The sequence below is a fragment of the Neltuma alba genome, unplaced genomic scaffold, assembly GCF_004799145.2.
Source record: "Neltuma alba isolate B1F8T4 unplaced genomic scaffold, ASM479914v2 tig00011197_pilon, whole genome shotgun sequence".
Lineage (NCBI taxonomy): Eukaryota > Viridiplantae > Streptophyta > Magnoliopsida > Fabales > Fabaceae > Neltuma > Neltuma alba.
Genome location: NW_021635921.1, coordinates 21,997 through 43,844, shown reverse-complemented (window position 1 = coordinate 43,844; position 21,848 = coordinate 21,997). Strand labels below are relative to the sequence as shown.

At 32.9% G+C, this 21,848-nt stretch overlaps 3 protein-coding genes across 4 annotated transcripts; 2 read left to right on the top strand and 1 right to left on the bottom strand.

Moving 5' to 3' along the window:
• The first annotated feature begins 1,926 nt into the window (after positions 1-1,926).
• LOC114762156 (5'-nucleotidase SurE) lies at positions 1,927-6,122 on the top strand. Its single transcript, XM_028951615.1, has 10 exons — positions 1,927-2,427; positions 2,743-2,837; positions 3,295-3,362; positions 3,446-3,489; positions 3,603-3,680; positions 3,779-3,932; positions 4,497-4,646; positions 4,750-4,860; positions 5,164-5,229; positions 5,650-6,122. Exons 1-10 carry the CDS (start codon positions 2,135-2,137, stop codon positions 5,746-5,748), a joined length of 1,158 nt encoding a protein of 385 aa, XP_028807448.1. The 5' UTR covers positions 1,927-2,134; the 3' UTR covers positions 5,749-6,122.
• A 1,175-nt stretch (positions 6,123-7,297) lies between these two features.
• Positions 7,298-10,885, top strand: LOC114762158 (uncharacterized). 2 transcript variants are annotated; one of them, XM_028951617.1, is made up of 3 exons: positions 7,298-7,654; positions 9,881-9,980; positions 10,603-10,885. In XM_028951617.1, the coding sequence occupies exons 1-3, from the start codon at positions 7,393-7,395 to the stop codon at positions 10,673-10,675; spliced, it is 435 nt and encodes a 144-aa protein (XP_028807450.1). In that variant the 5' UTR covers positions 7,298-7,392; the 3' UTR covers positions 10,676-10,885. The 2 variants fall into 2 exon arrangements, with proteins under 2 accessions (XP_028807450.1, XP_028807449.1); XM_028951616.1 differs by having other exon boundaries at positions 9,878-9,980.
• A 3,708-nt stretch (positions 10,886-14,593) lies between these two features.
• LOC114762161 (transcription factor MYB26-like) lies at positions 14,594-16,413 on the bottom strand. The gene is made up of 3 exons (XM_028951619.1): positions 16,281-16,413; positions 15,719-15,848; positions 14,594-15,643 (listed from the first exon to the last, which is right to left on the bottom strand). The coding sequence occupies exons 1-3, from the start codon at positions 16,411-16,413 to the stop codon at positions 14,800-14,802; spliced, it is 1,107 nt and encodes a 368-aa protein (XP_028807452.1). The 3' UTR covers positions 14,594-14,799.
• Between the last annotated feature and the right edge of the window lie 5,435 nt (positions 16,414-21,848).

Here is a 21,848-nt window from a genome sequence, read left to right as displayed (position 1 = left end):
TCCATAATGTCACTACTCATTTTACACATAATAATTTTTTATCCATATATATCTTATACAAATAAGAGTGTATGTTTAGTCTTTCAATTTCGTTTTTTTTAATCTCTTAATTTTATATGGTACGTTTTTAACTCTTTAACTCGGACACTTAGTTTAGTAAAAAAAATGTTAATAATGAATCGTAAATGATAACAAAGTTTCTGCTATATTAAATTTAATTTATCAAAATAATAAAGATTGACACAAAAGATAATCATTTAAAACCAATGAGAGGTTAACTCATAAAATAAAAGCCTAACAATGTTAAGATTAGAGGGTAAAAAATATGTTTTAGGAAATTAAGAGGTCAAATTGAAATGTTCTATAAAGTTAACAGATCAAAGGAACATTTTTCTTTATCACAAATGATACATTTAAATATTTTTTAATTATAATTAGGAGTAGGTTCTCAATATAACCTTTTTTAATCATTAATGTTCAAACTTTTGCCTTTTTTTTTGGGTAATAAAAATGTTTAGTTAAGTTGAATTCCAGAGACTCATCAGGACCAAAACATGCCTCTTGACTTAAAGAACGTTTAAAGAGATACTTACAGATCGTTCACTAATTTTTGCTCTTTTTTTTAATTAAGTACAAATACACTCTCATTATAGACCTGCTCAAAATATTATCATGTGCTAAATATAAGCATTTTTTTAAAGTGAAATTCGAATTTTGATTCATCACATTATAAAAAATTATTTTCTTCCACTAGATGCAACCCTATTAATAACTTTCAACTTTCTTTAAAAATTGGTGGCAAGAAAAAAAGCTTCATCTGAAAAATATATATGACGAATATATGCACACCATCCATACTTCACAATATTTTATACATACATGGCATAGAGTTGCACAAAACTTCACAACACGGCTAGTGAAATTTCATTGTGCTCCACAATGTTATTTCACAACATCACGCTAACACTACATGTGTCCCAGACAAACGCATTTACAATCACGTGACTACATTTATATAACATTACTAACTCCTCATGTATCGTACACAACACAGCATCGTTCACATTTCACAATATTTACACACAAACACAATCACAATTGGAGACACACATTACCAAAATTTTTGGATGGGATAGAAAAGATTATACTAGTGAGTATAAGGGTCTTATGTTTAAGACCAGAGGAATAACTCAAAAGCCTAGTGCAATGTATGGGGGTATGGTTGAGTATTAAATACGTGAGCATGTATTTTTTTTAATTTTTAATTTTTTTCTGCATGTTTGTGAATAAAATAGCATGATTGATTAACGAGCAGGAGTAAGAAGAATATGCTAATCTCAAAGATAAAGACATTTTTTTAAATTCTTTCGTACAAAAAAAAAAGAAAAATATGACAGATACTAATTGTTAATTGAATATTAAATATTTATTATAAAAAATGTAATACTACCTCGGATCCTAATTATAAGATTTCATTTACAGACTATAAACGAGGTTTTATAAATAGGACCGGCGGTAGTACTTTTTAAGAAAAATATTATCAAACTAAAACAAAAAATATAACAACTAAAATTTTCGAATAATAAAGAAGTAGTATAAACTTGTTTTTTTTTTTTTTGCAGAAAATCATCATTAAAAGAATTTTTTTGGTAATTATATTTTTCAATCAGACAAAGGTTTTCCCCACTTTTTATATTTTACTTTTTTTGACAAATCATATTTTGACAAGTGGAAGAGTGAACTGTAACTGCAACCACTAAAAACGAAAGAAGAAACCATTTCTTTGACGCGTTTCGTTCGTTGAATTACCGATTACTGTTCTTCCTTCCTCTTGTTCCCGAAAAGAGTAAAGATCCCATTTTCACAAGTAATCTCCCTCTCTCTGTTTGGCGCTTTGAAGCTTTCTTTGTCTTCGATGTCTTTTCTTTTCTCTTTCCACATAACGCCGTTAGAACCGGTCTATCTATCCATTTCTTTAAGCAGTCCCTACCCTTTTCATTCATTTTCAGCGCTTTATTGCCCTCCTTTTTCTGCTCTTTCTTCTCTCCCTAGGGTTTTGAATCTTCCTTATTCCTAAAATTCCCTCTCTTTCTCTCATCATTCGTCTCCTGTTTCGAAGAATCTCTCATTCTTCATGACGTCTACTTCTGTCAAAAACAAAATGATGCCCCCAGGTCTCGTCTCCAATCTTCAACAGGCCCTGCTCAGCAGGAAAGTAGCCGAACAAGGCGACCAATCGGAGAACGGTGCTGAAACTGCCGAACCGTCTTCTACTTCCGGGGCTGATTCCGAGGAGCTCAATGATAGTTCGAAGCCTATTGTCCTGGTCACCAATAGCGAAGGAATTGAGTCCCCCGGCCTTACTTACCTGATTGAAGCTCTTGTTCGCGAAGGCCTCTACAATGTTCATATCTGCGTTCCTCAATCGTGGGTTTCGTTCCCTCACTCTAATCTTGATTTATTTGTCAATCTAATGCGTCATTTATCTGCTTTGATTTTCTTATTTGCCTGCTTGGAATTTATAAGATTATTTGCTCGATTGACATTCTGTTTCTCTTCACACACATCTCCATTCTTTGGATTATGGGTTCTCTCTTATATTCCTTTTTGTTATTGTGTTTTAAATGTATTTTGAATATCTCGTCATCCATTCAATTCTGGAAATCTTCCACACCCATCTCTTGTTTGTCACCGAATCCGGGTTATCTTTGTAAATTGATAACGTCTAAATGGTGGTTTTAGGGACAAATCAGCTGCGGGGCACTCTGTAACGCTCAGAGAAACGGTGGAAGCGAGTTCTGCTCAAATTGATGGTGCCATTGCGTTTGAGATTTCAGGTATGACTTGTATTTATTTATTTTTAGTTCTTTTAGTGCTCTTCTACCATGGTATTCGTTATTCAAAATACATACAGGGTTTTTGTGATTGGATTCTATTCTGTCAAGGTTTGAATTTGTTAACGAATATGACTTATTTGATCGTTTGCAGCATATTATCTCTCTGTGCTGACTAGCCTTCGCGCATATCATTATTACAATATGATGTGAAATCGAAGCTTAAATGAATTGGATTCACTGGCCTGAATCTTTGGATGGAAGAATTATAACTTATATATTTGTAATGGCGATACCAATAATTTGACATCAATACATATAGGTGTTTTCATTTTTTATTTTTTAATTGAAAGATGGTTGTTTTTATATTATTTTTTCTTTTCAAATGGCTATAATCTTTGTGTGCAGGTTTATCATTCTAGTTGCAGATTGTTTATATTCTTTTATATTTCATAATCAGGAACTCCTGTGGATTGTGTTTCATTAGCTTTATCAGGGGCGTTATTTTCATGGTCAAAGCCTATGCTGGTTAGCCTCTATTTCTACGTATGATGATATAATGCACACACTTATTGTCATAAACAAGGTTGTTGATTTAATATAAATTTCAGGTTGTTAGTGGAATTAATAGGGGTTCAAGCTGTGGTCATCACATGTAAGTTTATCTTGTTGGATACTTGACAGATAATATGTGAGTGTGTGTGTATCCTTATGGACTTTAGCTCTAAGGTGGTGACCTAAGTTTATGTTATGCTTTAAATAATCCAGGTTCTACTCAGGTGTTGTTGCCGGAGCTAGAGAGGCATTACTTTGTGGTGTACCATCACTGTCAATATCATTGAATTGGTGTGTTTAAGATTTTTTTTTTTTTATTCCTAGGATATATGTTGTCTGGACTGCAATTTCATATCAGAGATTACACAAGGTATCATATCCTGTTGCAGGAAGAAGGGTGAAAGTCAAGAAACAGATTTCAAGGACGCAGTGGCAGTCTGTTTACCAGTAATAAATGCAGCTATAAGGGATATTGAAAAGGGAACTTTCCCTAAAAGCTGCTTTTTGAATATAGAAATTCCGACATCTCCTCTGGGTAACAAGGTCTGCTAATTTTATTGTGAAAATTTCTTACTCTTGGTTTTAGGCCATATGTTTGTACAAAACCCTTAGCACTCATGGATAAAATTCTAGGAAATTTGCTTCTTTTGGAGTAGTAAATTGGTAGGCATCGATATGCTGATGCTATGTGGTGATGATACACTTCCCTTCAGTTTTAATCATGCCACTAGTAGCTCTGCCTTAGCTGTTCATTTTGACTTCAGATTTATCAAATTTGATCCTCTTTTGAGAAATTCTCTACGTAACTGTTTCAAGGGCTATTATTGACACTGTATGCTTATGTTCAATCTTGATGCATTGATCTGGCAAATTCCTTGCTAAATCTCATCTTGAGCTATACAGCTTGAACATAATATCTTAATTCATCCTGTTTTTAATTCAAAAGGTCATGGTTTCTCTTTCTTGTTTTCCATATTTTTAATGGAGTAATATTGTAAACCCATGTTCCGCTTATTCTACTTTAGCTATCTATCTTTTGTTCTTAGATTCAATTCACTCTAAATTTCATGGTCTTGCATGGATTTGTGTTAATTGCTTGATTGGCAGGGTTTCAAATTGACTAAGCAAAGTATGTGGAGATCCACTCTAAACTGGCAAGCTGTTTCAAGTAGTCGCCACCCTCCTGGTCATCTCATGGCTAATCAGCAAGGCCTTGGCCTTCAGCTTGCGCAGCTTGGCCGAGACGCCTCTGCTGCTGTGAGTATCCTACTTATTATTGTGTATGTTGTAATTATGTTGGGGGATCGCAGTGCATCTGTTGATGCTAATATCAGAATCTCTCTTATCTTGGTTACTTCAGGGTGCAGCTCGTAGATTGACAACGCAGAAAAAGAATTTGGAGGTGGTTGAATCAGTTGGAGCTGTGGGAAAGCCTGATTTCAGCAGAGTGAAGAAATATTTCAGATTAGAGGTAAATAGGAAGGAAGAAAAAACCAAAATCCCTTATTAATCCTTTTATTGTGACATTGATCTGTGTTTCTGTGCTGAATATGAAAAGTATCAATTAGTAAGAGGAGGTTATTCCATGGATATATAATTGTTTTCTTTGATAACTGAAATCTTTGAAAGATTCATTTGAAGTATGGTCTTTTAAATTTTAATCTTCACTTTACATGCGATTCAGGTAGTTTTTCACTTTAATACATTTTTTAATGGCAAATTAATTAAGTTGTTTGTAGAAGTGAGCTTGCTCTTACACTACTTGTATCTGCAGTTTTCAGAAAAGCAGCAGGAAGATCTAGAAGATGATCTGGATTATAGAGCTCTTGAAAGCGGATTTGTAAGTGTTAGCATTGGACTATATGGAATTGTTGATCTAAATTCTAAAATGAAAATTATTTCAGATTATATTCTTAACTAACGTTTTGATGTTGTATTGGACTGCATATCTAAAGTTCATTAGACATTTGCCGACAGATTTTCCGATAAAAGAACAAAACATGTTGGCGAACTTTTTTGGGAAAAACTCAATTATGTAATGCTTCTTTAACAGAATCATTTATCAACATATATGGAACATAAAATCTTATAGCAAGTCAATGATATGTACAAGTTATGAACGGTGCAACTTATGTTTTAGAGACAATGGACATATGGATGTCTTGTCTTAAAAGTATGATGACCAACCGAAAAAGAACTATATTTTCTCTTTGATATTAATATATTTACTCTGATTATCGCATCCGACTTGGTGGAACAGGTTGCAGTAACCCCACTTTCACTTTCTCCTCATACTGAATCTGATATCCGAACGGCAGCTTCTGATTGGATTTCTACTGTGGTTCCAAGTGAACAATGAAAAGCTGAGAAGTCCTGTACATTTGAGTTATGATAATTCTTTCTTTATTCTTGTTTTCATCATTTTTTTTTAGTCAAAGATGGAAGGAGGAAGGAATAGTCACACCAATTCAGTAGTTGATTTTCGAGCTGCACAACTATTTTTCGTGTATAATTTTTTTCCCATCTTCATTGTTTCTGTTTCCTTGGTCTCTGTTGTTTCTTACAAGAAGCCATTGCTTCTTGTAATCTGTAAGGCATATTTTGAAAATGCCATTTCGTCTTCTTGTAAGTTATAACTAGCTTGTTACCACCCAAAAAAAAAAAAAAGGTTGTTACTGGCAACATTGGTGCCGTTGTAATTTTCAATATAATTATCTGTTTGAATATAGTTAAGCTCGGGTTGATCTAATGTTATTTTTTTTCGGAGTATTTAGTCTTCTGATCTAATGTTATTTTTAGGTGTATCTAGTATTCTAATTTTTGTTTTTTACGTTATATTCAGAATCTTGATTTTATTTTTCTGGTGTATTTAGTATTATGATATTATTTTCAGTGTATTAAGCATCCTAAAAATTCAGATGTTAAATGTTACTGAAAAAATATTATTGAGGTGCTGGATATACCAAAAAAATATGATCAAGGTGCTAGATGTATTATTAAAAGATCAGAAGGCTAGACGAACTTAGAAAATAAGATTAAAATGTTAAATACGTTTTATTGAAATATGTATTTTTGACGCATAGGAAATGTAAACTTGTGTGTAATGTGCCTATGAGGAGTAAAATCTGATCAGAGTCTAATTTAGAGAACTCAACCCCATTGGACCAAACATCAAACAAGAAGGCCGTGCAGCACGTAGGATAAAAAATCATTCGTGTATTTGAAAATAAATAATGAAGATAAATATAAGGTAATTTTGGTAAAAATAAATGATAGGAAAGCTAGTGGTGTTGCATTTAGACTATCAATTTGTCAAAAAGGTTTTCAGTATTTGTTGCATAAAAATCAGTAATTTTGGACATGTCGTTTTATGTGCCTTTGATTTAAGTATGATAATACTTATATCAAATTACTTATATTCATTGTGTTAAGTTTTGAATCATATATAAACATGTATTCTATTTTTGAAATATTATTACTCCTATTAATATTTTCTCAATCATGATTAAGTAAAAAAATAGAGGGAAGATATTAAGAAAGATGATTATTATATTTTAAAAAATATATCATATTTTTTATAATTAACTAACTTATTCAGCTTTCTTAATTTAATCAAAGTAGTTAAATATGTTTTACATTAATGACCAGAGAAGTATTTAATAGCATTTAATTATAAATCTATATGAAATAAAAAGGAAATAATAACTATATATGATTGGAGAACTTAACATAACAAATATAAACAACTTTACCTCAATTTTTTTCTTTTAGGTATGTTCTAAAGGAACTAAATTTGAAAAAAAAAATGATGATAAGTAGCTTAGAATCAAACAGTCGAGGTTAACATTTGTTTTTTGGTTATAATAATCAAAGATAACATTTAATTTAGGGGGAAAAAAAAGTGCTACGAAAAAAAAGTGGGACCCGGCGCGAAGCTCTTCCTCTACATTGTGCTCTGGTTCCCTAGGGTTCAGGGGAAAACCCAGGAATTTCAGTCGGAAAGATGGCATCGAAAGCCCTTTGTCAAAATGGAACTACTTTGTTGAAGCGGCTTTCAAACTCATTGCTTCACCGAAGTTTGCATTCGAATCCCCAAACTGTTTCACCTGCCCTTGAAATTGCTCCCAAGCTATTCCCTTCCGTCTCCAAGCTCCCTACTTCTGTACACCTTCCACAAAATGAGGCCGATTCGCTGAAAAAGTTCGCCCCTGAAAGGTTTCTGTACCCTTGTGGCCTTCCCTCTCTCCGATTCTTCTTACCTGATGGTATGCTTTCTTTCTTTGACGCTATTAGTTATATTTACTCGTTGGGAATAGTGAACGTTGAATAACATGCAAAAGGTCGTGCCTTTTCTCTTTTATTTTTTCATTCAATTCAATTTTATGCGTTTTTACTGTGAAAATGTAGATGAAGTGGTGTATGGAGTGCTTTTGTTATGGTCTTGCCAATTTGTTCCGCTAATGCCTTTGTTCTATCCAACAATTTGGTGGTTGTCATGAAACAATTTTCTGATGAATTTGTTTTTCTGGTTCAACTTCTTTATGGTTTGGCGAGGGGTATATTTGTAGTCTTCAATATTCAAGGGCGTGAAACTTTTTCCTTGATTGTGCTGTTATAACTACAGGTTAGTTTTGCTACAAATAAATGTGAAATGAAGGTGGGTAATGTGAGACAGAAAGAAAGCAAAGGGCAGCGAAATTCGTTTCTGTGAAAATCAGAGAGAAAGATAGGATGGAGAAAAACTCAGTGAAGTCTGTATTACTAATGAATGGATTCTAAGATAGCACAGCTGCACACATAGCTTTGAATGACTGTCTTGACAATGTTAACTTCTCTAACTTCTATGTGACATCTTCCTGTAACATTCTCCCTCAAACCGAACTCAGTTGATTGAGATATGTACTGCCATTCTCTCCTCTTGAACAGAAAGCGTTGTAGCTTTCCGCTTTTAGTTTATTTCTGAGCAACATGTCTCACTTCTGCCAGCTTGTTGATATCTTCTCTCTGACAAAGTTGAGGTCCAGCATCAAATGTGTAGTTCTCAAGTGGAGTACAGGATTTGTTGACACCTCTAACTTCTTTGCTTAGATTAGCAATCATCACAGTTCCCTTGAAAATCCAACTGACCTTTTCAATTTTAAATTTTCATTCGTTAAGTTGTATGGATTAACTACTCATTGATTACAATGCCAAGGGCGCTTAGGAGGAGCATTTTATTTAACAAAATTCATTTTGAGCTTTTAGTTCATTGATCTGTGCCAATTTTTCCTATTGAATCGTTGGTATGAATGCAGAGTTTATAATAATGACGTGCATTTTTCTTCTGTTAGCTATTAAATAATTTAAATTCTTTGCACTTGGACAAAAACAACTGAAGAAGCGGTACACTTCTGTTCCTTGCTTTGTTATCTCGTTTATGTTGTTTGCATGTACAAGGCAGCAGAGACAAGGAAAGATCCCCCAACCACACCAACCCCCCTCCCCCCCCAAAAAAAAAAAAGAAAAACAGAAAAAAAAAAACTTAATGGATCTCCTTATGGATATCACTAATCATAACCTGTTCCTAAAATTTTGGCTTCCAGCATAGTTTGTTTTTGCATGATTCATATACAAAGGGGAATAATGACGTGCTTTTTTTGGGTGAATTTTATAAAATGAATTCGTAATAGAGTTCTGAAGTGCTAAATGAGAATGCATCATCCGAAGAGACTTTCTTATTTGAGTCAGAGTTGTTTAGACTTCTGCTCATACTATTCCTCTTAATAGAATTATCTCAAGAGTTAAAACTGATGTGCCTGGAAGCTTTAATTGTTCTAGTTGAATGAAGAGGCATAAGGAAATAATATGTAATTTGATGATTGCAGATCAATAGCTGGTACCATATACATAGACTTAATTACAAATATATTGCTTTGCTTAACTTAAAAGGTATTCTTTCCTTGCTTTAGTTACTTTAATGGATTTAAAGAGTCGTTCCAAATCGTCACTAGCTAGTCCATCAGTTTCCTTCGTTTTCCTTGAGGGAGAAAAATGGGGAGAAATCATTTCTTTCCTGTTAATATCTTGCGCTACTTTTATGTGTTAAATATCCTGCATAGTTTTTGCATGAGAAGCAATAACGTGGGAACAAGGTGGGTCATTTGAACTGGATGTATATGATCTCAGCTGACTTAGAGAAGTATCAGATTAATTTATCATGAATTTGATTAATTGATGATGCAGATTTTTGGAATAATTTCTTGATTCTAGAAATGCTCTTTTAAGCCCTGGTTGGTGCAAGTTGTTTTCCCATTCAGTTGTGATTGACCGAGCACTGCATGTATTTCCTTTTCCAAATGTTGTCTGCTAGCTGCCATTGATATTTATGACGCTATATACCTGCCAACATGGAATGAGATGATGTACTGTTATATATGATATGCAGTCCAGCTTTTCTCTATCAATCTGTTTTCTTTTCCTTTCTTGATTAAATTGTTTTCATTGTTCAGCAGGGGATGCTGCTTCATCAGAGAACCCAATGCTTTTATTCCCCAAAAGGACATTCCAACCTAGCCTTATCCGGCGAAAGAGGAATCATGGGTTTTTTGCTCGGTAAATATCTCATCTGTAAACATATATGTCTCCACTTATCCTATGACAGGAGGACAGAAGGCTGATGAACTCTTATGCTCCCTTCTTCTACCTGAGTGTAAATGAGAGAACCGTGGAAGTCTTGTTGATAATGTCAGCACTACACACTTTGACATGTATGAGTAACATGGAAGTTTATCTAGCGTGTGCAAAATTTTGCATGAACAAAATTATTGAACTCTGCCTGTATGGGATATAGTTTGGAGCTTGGATTGTAACATTGAGTACCACTTACTTTAGTGCCTACGGCTTTACATTAGGTTTCTCTCTCTGTAACACTGATAAGTTGATAGCGCAGGCGTAAAATAATTTTTGAACTCTTTTTTATGACTGAAAATGGAGCATGAAACTACAGACTATACCTGGCAAACTGAGTAGGGGCCATATGGCCCGAGGATGGGGCTGCCTCCTCACCTTGATAAAATGGTGATCACCTACTCATTGATCATGCACTTAGTTTAGTTGTAGAGGAGGACAAGGCTGTAAATTTTTATGCACCATGGATGTCAATATTCATGTTGGCTACTTTAAGGGGGAAAACTATGATTATTTAGATGACATGATATTTCTTTCAAATGAGCAGGAAGGCAACCAAGGGGGGCAGAAGAGTCATTGCCAGAAGAATAGCAAAAGGACGGTCAAGGATTACAGCTTAGTATTATGGAATCTGGGGCTGAATATTCACTCCTTGAGACTTAAATGTGGAATTATGCTTGCGGTTTGTTGTGCAATATTTTAGGGATATATGGTGTATCGAGTTTTTGTAGATTCACTTAATAATCCAATATGCATGGTGGAGATTTTTGTCAGTTGCAAATGCTAATGCATTTTAGCTTTGCTAATACTAGTCTGAAGTTTAGTGGGCACAACAAATGCCTGATTTTGTCCCATTTCAACCAAATTGCAAAGAACAGCACCTGAGTCCTGTATTGGAAGTATGAGATTAATATTAAGCCAAAGCTCGACAGTCTCGTGAGCTGGGTCTTGAGGCAATGCTCGCAAGATTATATGACGACATTGTCATATATGCGGCCTTCCATATATGATAAGGCAACGAATCTCCTTAAAGTTTACGAGGTTGAGGCCTTGAGCTTTGTACGAACAAGGAAACCTTCAGTCCTCGTTCCCCAATTAATGGAGCCTTACTTTGCGGCTTGACATACAACTGTAGTAAACTTTTATCTGAGGGAACAAAAAACGTCGTAACCTTGTTATGAACTCTTGCAATTATATTTCCGAAGCATTTTTTAAAAATAAAATCATTTAATGTCTAGTATTATCTTCAGCTCAAATTTAAAAAAAAAAAAGTGTTATCAAATCAAATTTAAGTATTGCTGAACTTAATTGAAAATAACTTATTCAAAGTTATTTTTTAATTGTCTGACCAAAAAAAAAAAGTTGAATTCTAGATTTTATTCAAGAGAAATCGAGTTTATCTCTTCGACGGGATCTTCGACGGGATCATAGCTAATTTAAAAGCTAATTCTTTAAAATTGGAGAGTTTAAGATTCTTGCGGCGTCTGCCGTCACTATTCCTTTAGTTATGAAATGAATTGAAATAGAGGTTCATATGTGAAATTTATGGATCGTAACAACCTTTTTTGGAACATAAATAATTGATTGAATAAAAAATACTATGCTTAATATAAGAACTAATTATGAATTAAATTTAGTTCTAAACATAATATTTCAATTCACTTTACAACAACAACAACAAGCCTTATCCCACTAGGTGGGGTCGGCTACATAAATCACACGATGTCATCGTGCTAGGTCAACAACCCAGTCCTTAGATATATTGTTGATTAGGAGGTCTCGTTTAATGACCTCATTAAGCGTTCTTCTTGGTCTTTCTCTGTTTCTTTTTATGGGACTCCATCTTGTCTGATCCACCCTCTTCACCAGGGCCTCTAATGGCCTTCTCTGCACATATCTAAACCATCTTAAGCGATTTTCAACCATTTTTTCTTGGATAGGTGCCACACTGACTCTTGCTCTGATATTTTCATTTCAAATCCTATCTTTTCTTGTATGACCATACATCCATCTCAACATTCTCATTTCTGTTACCACAACTTTGTGCTCTTGTTTTCCCTTTATTGCCCAACATTCACTACCATACAACATAGCCGGTCATATAGCAGTCCGATAAAATTTTCCTTTAAGTTTTTCAGGTACTTTCTTATCGCAAATAACTCTGGTAGCTTTCCTCCACTTTAACCAGCCAGTTTGTATTTCAATTCACTTTATCTCTCAAATTTATAATTTCCTTTCCATGTTATTGATTATACATTGTATTACCTCCGTTTCTTAATATAAAAGTTAGTTGATTACTTTGAGTAGATTAAAAAATTAGTTAAGTTAGTTATTTGTTATAATAGGTGTTACTTTTTCTAAAATATCCTTACTAATCAAATGCATTAGATTTACAATGACTACTTTGGGGGGGGGAAATATAAGAGACAACGTGGATTTGAATCTTATATTTAGGGTCAAAATAAAAGTCAAACGAATTCTTATATTAAGAACTGAAGATAGTAAGAAGGTTTTATCAAAAGATAATTCTAATGCACATCATTAAACGAGATAATTTAAAAAAGCATACATACACCCATTTGTTATAAATAATCTACTCAACTAATTTTTTTAATATCCTTAAATTAGATACCTAAGTCTTATATTAAGTATTGGAGATAGTAGAAGATATGAATGTTACATCCTTGTTTAAGTGTAGTCACAAGTCTAGATGTATCGTGTGTGAAAGATCCGAAAAAGAAATAGCAGCTCACAGTGTATAATATGATTGAACCTTGAGCCTTGTCATGTTACAAAGTCAAATGAGAAAAGGTGGTGCTAATTTCTCATGTCTTTTTCCCCCTTGATGCTTGCCTGCAACACTACCCTGTCTGAAGAAAGAAGTGTGTGAAGAAGACGAAGATGGGCCATGAGAAAGCAAAAGGGACTTTTGAAGATTCTTCAATGTGGAAGCTGATTGGAGTGCTGGGAAAGGGCCAGCTTTGAGTGATGAAGCTTTGTCGCTTAAAAGCCAAAGAAGATTGTCTCAGACAAAGAGAGTCCACCTCCCAAATTCTGGGCCCTTCCATTATTGAGCTTACGGGTGGCTACCTCGCTGGCTCTTAACTCCATCTTCCCATTTCCCCTTTAATTTCTTTCTTCTGATAGATCCTCAGAGACAATCAATCTTCTGCAATTTTAAAAGTGACTGTGTATCTATAACATATTGAAAAAGATCAAGAAGACAAAAGAGGATAATCGTAATGTCTCCCTTTAAATGGATGGATTATATATGAGTAAGTGAAAGATTTACTTTTCTTTCTCGTTGATTGATTGAAGTAATTATCAAAGCAGATGGTTGTTTTAAAAATAAATAAATAAATAAATGAAAGGAAAAGGAATTGGTGGGGGAAAAGGCGATTATCTTTTCCTTTGCTTCTTTCACGAGCTGGAAATGGCTCTTTGTTTTACGTTCTTTTTTCAAAAAGGTTGATCCAATTTATAAGCAAAAGATTTTTATCTCTTTGATGGATGAAACCAAAATGTCAAGACAGGATAGGATGGACTCTTTATGAAAGTCAATGCATGCATAAGTAAATTTTATTCTGAGGTTCATATTCTTTGATGATACAATCATATTTTCTAGTTTCATATCTTGACATTATTTTAATGTTAATTTTATTAAAAAAAATCTTGTTTTTTTGGTCAACCTATAATAAAATCTCACCGGGTAAAAGTAACACTAATCTGAAACGGGAACACGGAAAAACTACGGATGACTGTTAACAATGTATAGTTAGCTTTATACAATTGTTGTTTTCATGGACTTAATGTTCCTTTATTGTTGAATCATAAGCTCATAGTAATCCCACCAAACAATGCCGAGGAATCTTTACCAAACCTTCGATCGCAAGAAAGTTCTATATTGGTACTATAAACTTTTGAAATAATTAAAGTATGCTATGTGACAAAACAGCCAGTACAACCATTTTCAACTGACCTTTCGGCTTTTGATTTTAAGGGCACCTTGCCCTCCAGGGCCTTCAAGTTGACCGGTACATGCGCGAGAGGGGGGGGGGGGGTGAAATATATTAATATACTACTCCAGTCCTTAATATAAGAACTCGTTTGACTTTTATTTTAGTCATAAATATAAGATCTCGATCCATTTTGTCTTTTATATTTATCTAGTTTTTTTTTTCAAGGTAGTCATTGTAATGATAGTAATTCTAGCTAATATACTTGATTAGCAAAGATATTTTAGGAATAACAACTGTTGGGGAAAAAAAAAGAAGACAATATCTATTTATTACAAATAACTAATATAACTAATTTTTTTAATCTACTTAAATTAGTCATTTAGCTTTTATATTAAAGACCAGAAGTAATATGATATAGACCACACATTTATGATATATATGATTGGTGTGTGTGTGTAGTACTTTTACGGGAGAGACAAATTATGGCTCAAGAGATATGCTTTTAGGCGACAAACATACCGAAGAAGAAGAACCATGAGACATGCATATTTACGGAACATCAGTAAGAACTACTTATGGAGGAGTCTAATGAGGTGATGACTTTGATATGTTCACTACAAAAGATGACTGATCAAGACAAAGTCATATGACATAGTATTCATCATGAATAACTACATCATATGAGATTACCGCATATAGATAAGAATTACAATGAGTAAAACTACATTAGACTCAATCAAACATAATCCCAATGATATACCAATATTAGTTTCTCAAAGTCATCTTCATGGCTCCCAGCATGAAGGAAAACTAGGGGTATTTGTGACAACTTGGTTGTTTGATGACAAAGATGACGAGGATGATGATGATGATAATGGCAACGACGACATGATGGCATCTATGAACTCCATGTGATTGGCTGCCACGTCAGCCATTTGACTTTGATCTTGTGGATAAGCGAAACCAGAAGATGGACAGGTCTGAATAATTCTTGCAACAAGAGGGTCTTGTTCTTGTGAAGCAGATGCAGATGAATATGGGACGCCACAAACATTAATATTATAAGCCTCGATAGTACTCTGAAGCATTTTTTGTTCAATACTAGGATCCACAGGTTGACTCTCATGATGCTGCAGAGTTGAACTAGGGTTCATGAATATCTCATCAATGTAATATGGGGATAACAGATTGGCATGTTCACTTCTGGAAATCTGATTATTTTCTTGGTTTACCAGTGACCAAGTATCTTCATAAGAAGATGGAATACTGCTATTGGATGGTGTAATTTCCTGCAAATTTTGATTCTGAACATGAAGGAGATTGCCTATCTTAAGCTTTTCAGAAGCTTCACGATCGAATTGAAAACCTTGAATAAGTGATTGTGAAGAAGTGGGAAGGTAAAGCTGGTCTTGGTGATGATGATTATGGCGAGCGTTTAGGATCATGTTGGTGTTCTCAGGGTTTGGAGTAAGAGGGAAGAAGCTTTCCACAGAAGTAGCATTATAAGTGGTTAAAGGAGGAAGAAGAAGATGATCATGAGAAAGAAACTTCTTCTTGACGCTTGAATTCCAAAAGTTCTTCACCTCGTTGTCTGTTCTTCCAGGTAGATGCTTTGCTATCTGAGCCCACCTGTTAACAATAAAGTTATAATTAATGCTGAACAAATTAGCCCGCGTCATTAGTACTAACCAATTAATTAATCACCTGTTGCCCAGAATGCTATGGAGTTCAATAATGAGAGCTGCTTCTTGAGGAGAGAAGCTTCCTCGTTTCAAATCAGGTCTCAGGTAATTTATCCATCTTAATCTGCAACTTTTTCCACATCTCTGAAGCCCTGCACAGTTATGAAAAGAACATATAAATAAATATCAGAATCAGTCCTGCAAGCTAAAATATGTAGTTGTTATTAATTATATAATACAATATAGCATTTCTATACATGTTACATCATTATATAACTTATGATTATCTTTGTAACTATTAGCGTTTTATAGCTTTTCAACCGAACAAAAAAGAGACCATATATATGGATACGCTGGGCGGGGCAGGCTTCAAGCCCAAAAACTCAATACTATGAACGTGCACAAAATATCTAATGTTCAGTTGCATTTCAAACGTCGGCCTTTGTTTGATTCCAAAATATGAGACGATATATGAGTTTCCATATATAAAACGAATGAGTTCTTTGTACGACTGCCTTGGAAGAAGAATCATGAGCTGTAAGAGAGAAGAAACTATAATTTGCAGATAGAGTTCGTAGAAGAACCTGCAAGTCTGGGGACAGAGCTCCAGCAACCATGGCCATGGGTGGTGATGTAGTTGATGAGCTTTTCGTCTTCTTCAGGTGACCATAGTCCTCTTTTCACCTTCTGCTTGTTACAGCAAGAGTGATGACCCATGCTTCCAATTGGGTTAATCTTCTGAGAGCACTACTAGTAATATAGTACAATCCAATTAATGTGCAAAACAAGATCTGTTTGGAAATTATATATAAAGAAACGTGAGGGGGGAGAGGACAAAGTAATAATAAAGAAACGTGAGAGGGGGGAGAGGACAAAGTAATAAGCTCTCACCGGCTAACCTTGCTGAGCAAAGATTTTTTTTTTTCTTTTTAAATTAAAAAGTCATAGTGTGAAAAAGAGTGAGGTACGTGGTGAATTTAATGTGAAGGAGCGATGTCTGTCCTAATGGTGGCCCAACTAATTAGGGTTTTTTTGGGAAAAGACTAAAAGATGTAGTATGAGTGTATCACTGCAGAAATTGCGCGCCTTATAAGGGATCCTTTTCTCTTTCTACAGTGAGGATGGACTGGCTAGCACACGTGTCATGCATGCAGGTTGTGGGACCCTTTGTATTGAAGGGTCCCTCCTCGAACGCACGCAGATGAAGAACGTTAAACCATATAACCTTAGCAAAACTTGATGTAGTTGTGGATGGTCTCACCACATCCAGCTCTGTGTCTTCCTCCTCAAAATTATTCATTAATATGTTGGTTTCAACAATGCAAATTATAATAGTTTTGTGTTACTTTCTCTCTAAATATATGATTGGAACTATATATGATATAGGGAAGAAAAAGATCAAAACTTGAGCGTTTAATATTTGGATTGCTTGGACTAATATATAATCTATCCCATATGATTAACCCTTTTGCAGCCATTTTTTTCTGTATGCATTGTAAAACTAATATTTGCATAAAGGCTCCTGTGAAAGATATATTGAAAATTATAGGTTTTTTGGTTGGTAAGATGTAGAAAGCTCCCAATCATATGGAAATGTCTCTAAAACCTCACCAATAATTTGATTGAAAATATGTTACATAAAGTTCTAATTAAAAGATGCAAAAGTATTCAAAGAATAAAGCTGGAGTTCAGGCAAATAATGAAAAGCCAAAGGGTTGAATTCTATTGTCGATTAGATCAGTTATTTTATCTTTAGCTGGAAAGCTGTCTACTTTTCCAGCAACTTGGTCCTCCAGTGTAAACATCATGTACCATTCTGATGGCAATATATGTGGGGTTCAATTCTCATATCGCAAGAAAATAGTAATATATATAAATATATATACACTAGATACGTTTGACGAATTTCTCATGGAATTAAATTCTTCGAATATTCCTATTATGACGAGTTAAAGAGCTAGTGACTCGTCCTGAAAATAGTTTCTCGCGATTAGAGTCATAAATAGTTGATTTAGAGACTTAGTTTGAAGCGAAGTTCATGCTTTAAAATCATCATTACCCTAAAAAAAATTAGTTATAAATTTTCTATGTTGATTGGTACGTAACTTTTTTGTCAAAAGTTGATTGATCATAACTAATTGGATTATGGAATTAACTAATGTTATTGTAATAAATTATTCAGTGAATTATGGAGTTTTGCACAGGGCTTTTTTTTTGTTGAAAGAAGCAAATAGAATAGGGAGAAATTGTCACATTTAATTTGATTATATACATGTTATTTAATCAAACTTTTGTAAATACCATAATACTTTCCTTTTATCCTAAATATAAGTCAATTATCTTACCAGAATCAAGTAAAGTTATTATCATAATGAAATGTTGCTACCTGGATAATTAATTTGCAGGTATTAATTAAGAAAATTAGTTAAGTGAATTATTTACAACAAATGTGTCTTGATTTTTTTAAATCATCCTCTTTAATCATGTAGATTGATACTACTCTTTGATTAGGAGCCTCTTAGTATGTACAATCAAATAGGAGTATATATTTTAGATGAAAATTAAAAATTTTAAATTTTAGACAAAAATTAAAAATTTTGAATTTAAAAAAACTTTAAAATTTTGGAAGACAAAGTAATTAAAGTTTTATATTTAGAAATAGAAAAGAATCTTTTGTTTAGCTCCTATATTTAGAATCCAGAAGTAGATAAGTTATCTTCATCCTTGATTCACCCCATAAGTTAATTTAAAAAGCCAAGTAACCTCCCTATATATTCATTGAAAAATTGCAAAAGGGTAAATTTGAAGAAAAACAAGCATTACATACTCAACAATTCATGAACAATGACTTATATATCTAAGATCTGATGATCTACAACAAGGATCAGATGGAGTATAATATATAATGGCCTTCACAACTAATCAGCAACTAACTAACTAGGTTTCAGCCAACTGAAAACTTTCCTAGGTAGGCTTTCTTACATTAAAAAGGGTTTTTTTATACCATGAAAATATGAAACTTAATTGCATAACATTTTTTTAATTGCCCAATGCTGCTCGTGTCTTCTTCTGCTCTGTATCATTCTCAATAAATCTTCGTCTCCTTCATAATGATTCCGCAGATAACTTCCGATGAGGTTTTGCTTCATCAAATTTGCATCATTGCATCATTGTTTGTACTATGATTTCACAAGGTCTCTCTGTTGAAGGCAATTAATATATATTCTTTCCTAAAATCGAAATGGTGGATAACATATTAAATTTCTCAACAATATATATAGTCTTCAAATCAGATTTCGAGCAATATATAGCAATAAATGACATATTAGGAAACATTTTAACATTTTAATATTTGATGATCATCAAAATCTACTATATCACGAGATCATTGGGCTAACTTTGTGGAGAATATACAATAAAAACTAAAAAGATGAACAAATTGTCAATGTGAAAAGTGTCCTTGAAAGAGAAAATAATTAATGCCACTTTTTTTTGGGGGACTGAAAATATGTAATGTCACTTAAAGGCGTTTCTTTTAACATATGTAATTGCTCTTTGCACTTTATCAAACCTCGATAAAGCATGCGCTAACTGCTTAGGTGAATATCCACGTGGCAAAGCAATAATAATTAACAATTCTTTCTTTTTGGGCCAAATTTAATCATTCTTGTTCTCTTTTTCACACATTAATCACTCATGTTCTTCATAAATCTAACAAAATCTCATTGACAAAGGACATGATGATTATGTCCTCTGATTCCAAACATATTATAACTTAATCATCTTTTTTGATAATTTTTATCGGTGGCAATCTTTGATCATACCTTTGAGAAAGATAATTTTAAACCACTAGATTTGACTATCTCAAGCATCGTGTTGCTTCAATAATTATTTCTTTTACTATTGCTTACCAACACTGGGTTATGTAAAATGAATGTAAATTGAATCTCTTTAATTAGTATGTTTTGGTTGGAGTCTCGCAAGTATATTAACAATTATGTCGGGATTTTTTTTTTTTTTTTAGCTTTTAGGTTTTGCACCTGATGATTCAAACTCAAATTATTCATTATTTATTAACTTTGAATATCGAATATTTTTTTAAAAAAACTATTTTTATCACAAGTATTATATATGCCAGATTTTTACAGTTAAGTTTATCCGAATACGATTAGCTTTATGGTTTCAAAATTAAAAAAAAAAACCGCATCATTAGGGACTATCAAAACTATATTAATCAAGATATTAACATGCATGCATGAGCAAGATAGGAAGATTAACATTGTAGTAAAATAACAAGAAAACTAAACTGCAATTCAGGGGTTTTCATATTCATAATAATAAAAAAAATTAACATCCTCATATGATGAACTTTTAATTTCGAAAGGTATAAGTTACTGAACAGGTGAATGTGATCTTCGAGCGCCTATCTCATGGCCTTTATTGTATACTCTTAGTTTCAAATGTATAGTTAAAGGACTTGCTTATATTATCTCTTAAATTTGTAATTCTTTTCCAAACCATTTATATTATATTGTTTTGCATATATTAAAGGGGATGCGATCAACAATTATGAGTGGTTTCTAATAAATTGATTAAATATTTCAATTAGGAAGACCAACTTACTCCTAGAATTTTATGTATAAGTCAGTTATATCATGTTTTACTAAAATCAAGAAAGATTTTAAATCCTATTGACTATCTTAAAATTTAATAACAAGATATATTCATATTTAATATATATACTTTTCAAGAAAATAATAGTCTATACGATAGGTAAAATTATGCATTGGCAAAGAAAATTTAGTAATGTGATCTATAAATAGGATCAAGAAAACATGCTCTTTAAAACTTACTCGAAATACAAGACCAAAGGAGTACGTTTTATACGGACAATTAATTGAGTTAATTTCATTAATTTCTGTAAAGTAGTTATCTGATTCTTTTATTTAGCAACGGACTTATTTTCTCATGGCCGCATGCAATAGAAGAAAATTTTTTCTGTAATTTTTTTCTTTAAATAAAAGTTGGTAGGAGAGAATTCGAGAGGAGAGGAGAGGAGCTGAACTCATACTTATCCAATACCAAACACAGGAGTCAACGCATGCAAGCTCATCAAGTTTAATTAAAAATATATTTTGCATGGACCTTTTGCTAATAATTGTTGTTGTAATGTCATATCATTGTTTGTATGATAACAACATCTCTTTATTTTTATTAAATATATATTTTAATTTTTATGTTATCATCTGAGTTTTCGTTTTCTTATGCCCATTAGCTCACATGCGAGATCCATTTTCAAAGTGCACTTGACTCTGTTTGGTAAGTAATATGTGTGTACAGATCCTAACCTCAACGAATAATAAATAAAGATATTGCATGTGATCGTCTTCCCATTTTCATTTATTTTGAAAAAAACAAAATAACAAAAATAACAAAAGGTATCCATCTTCAAAACATGACATGTTAGCTAGGGTTTTCAATCATTTCATACTTACCAACATACTTAAATGACAATTTATGAAAACAAAGTCAATCATTTTTATATAAATTTATTGGAAATTTAATTAGTAATTTAGCCTAAAAAATAATTTCTTTATAATTAATACGATCTCTTCTAAACATAATATATATAGGTTTTGCTTCAATTCTTCAAGAATTATTTTTTTCCTTCTAATTTGACTCCTTAAAATAACAAAAACTCTCAAATTAATGAAAACCGTCAATATTAATGTCAATATTATATCAATATATATATTTTGGGCAATATCAAACTACTACTCATAAGTATATACACAGCTTATTTTTTTAATAACAACACAAGGGGAAAAAACATGTCAAAATATTTATCAATTTTCAATCAAGCGTTATTTTAAGATAAAGTAATATATGTAACTTCACTTCATCAAAAAAGGAACAATAAAAAAAATGATGTGGCTTAACTTCTAATAAGATTGATCGATCATGAACGATGAATCCCTCACCTACATAACTAAGGAAACCGGTGATTTGTTTGCAGAAGATTTAGTATATGGCTTCAATATAAAATGTACACTGTTTTAATTAATTAAATAATCATAAAAACACGTTCCTTTTCAATTATTTTCTCAGTTCTTTTTCTTTGGGCTGAATCTTTACATTTTAGGGAGTTTCTT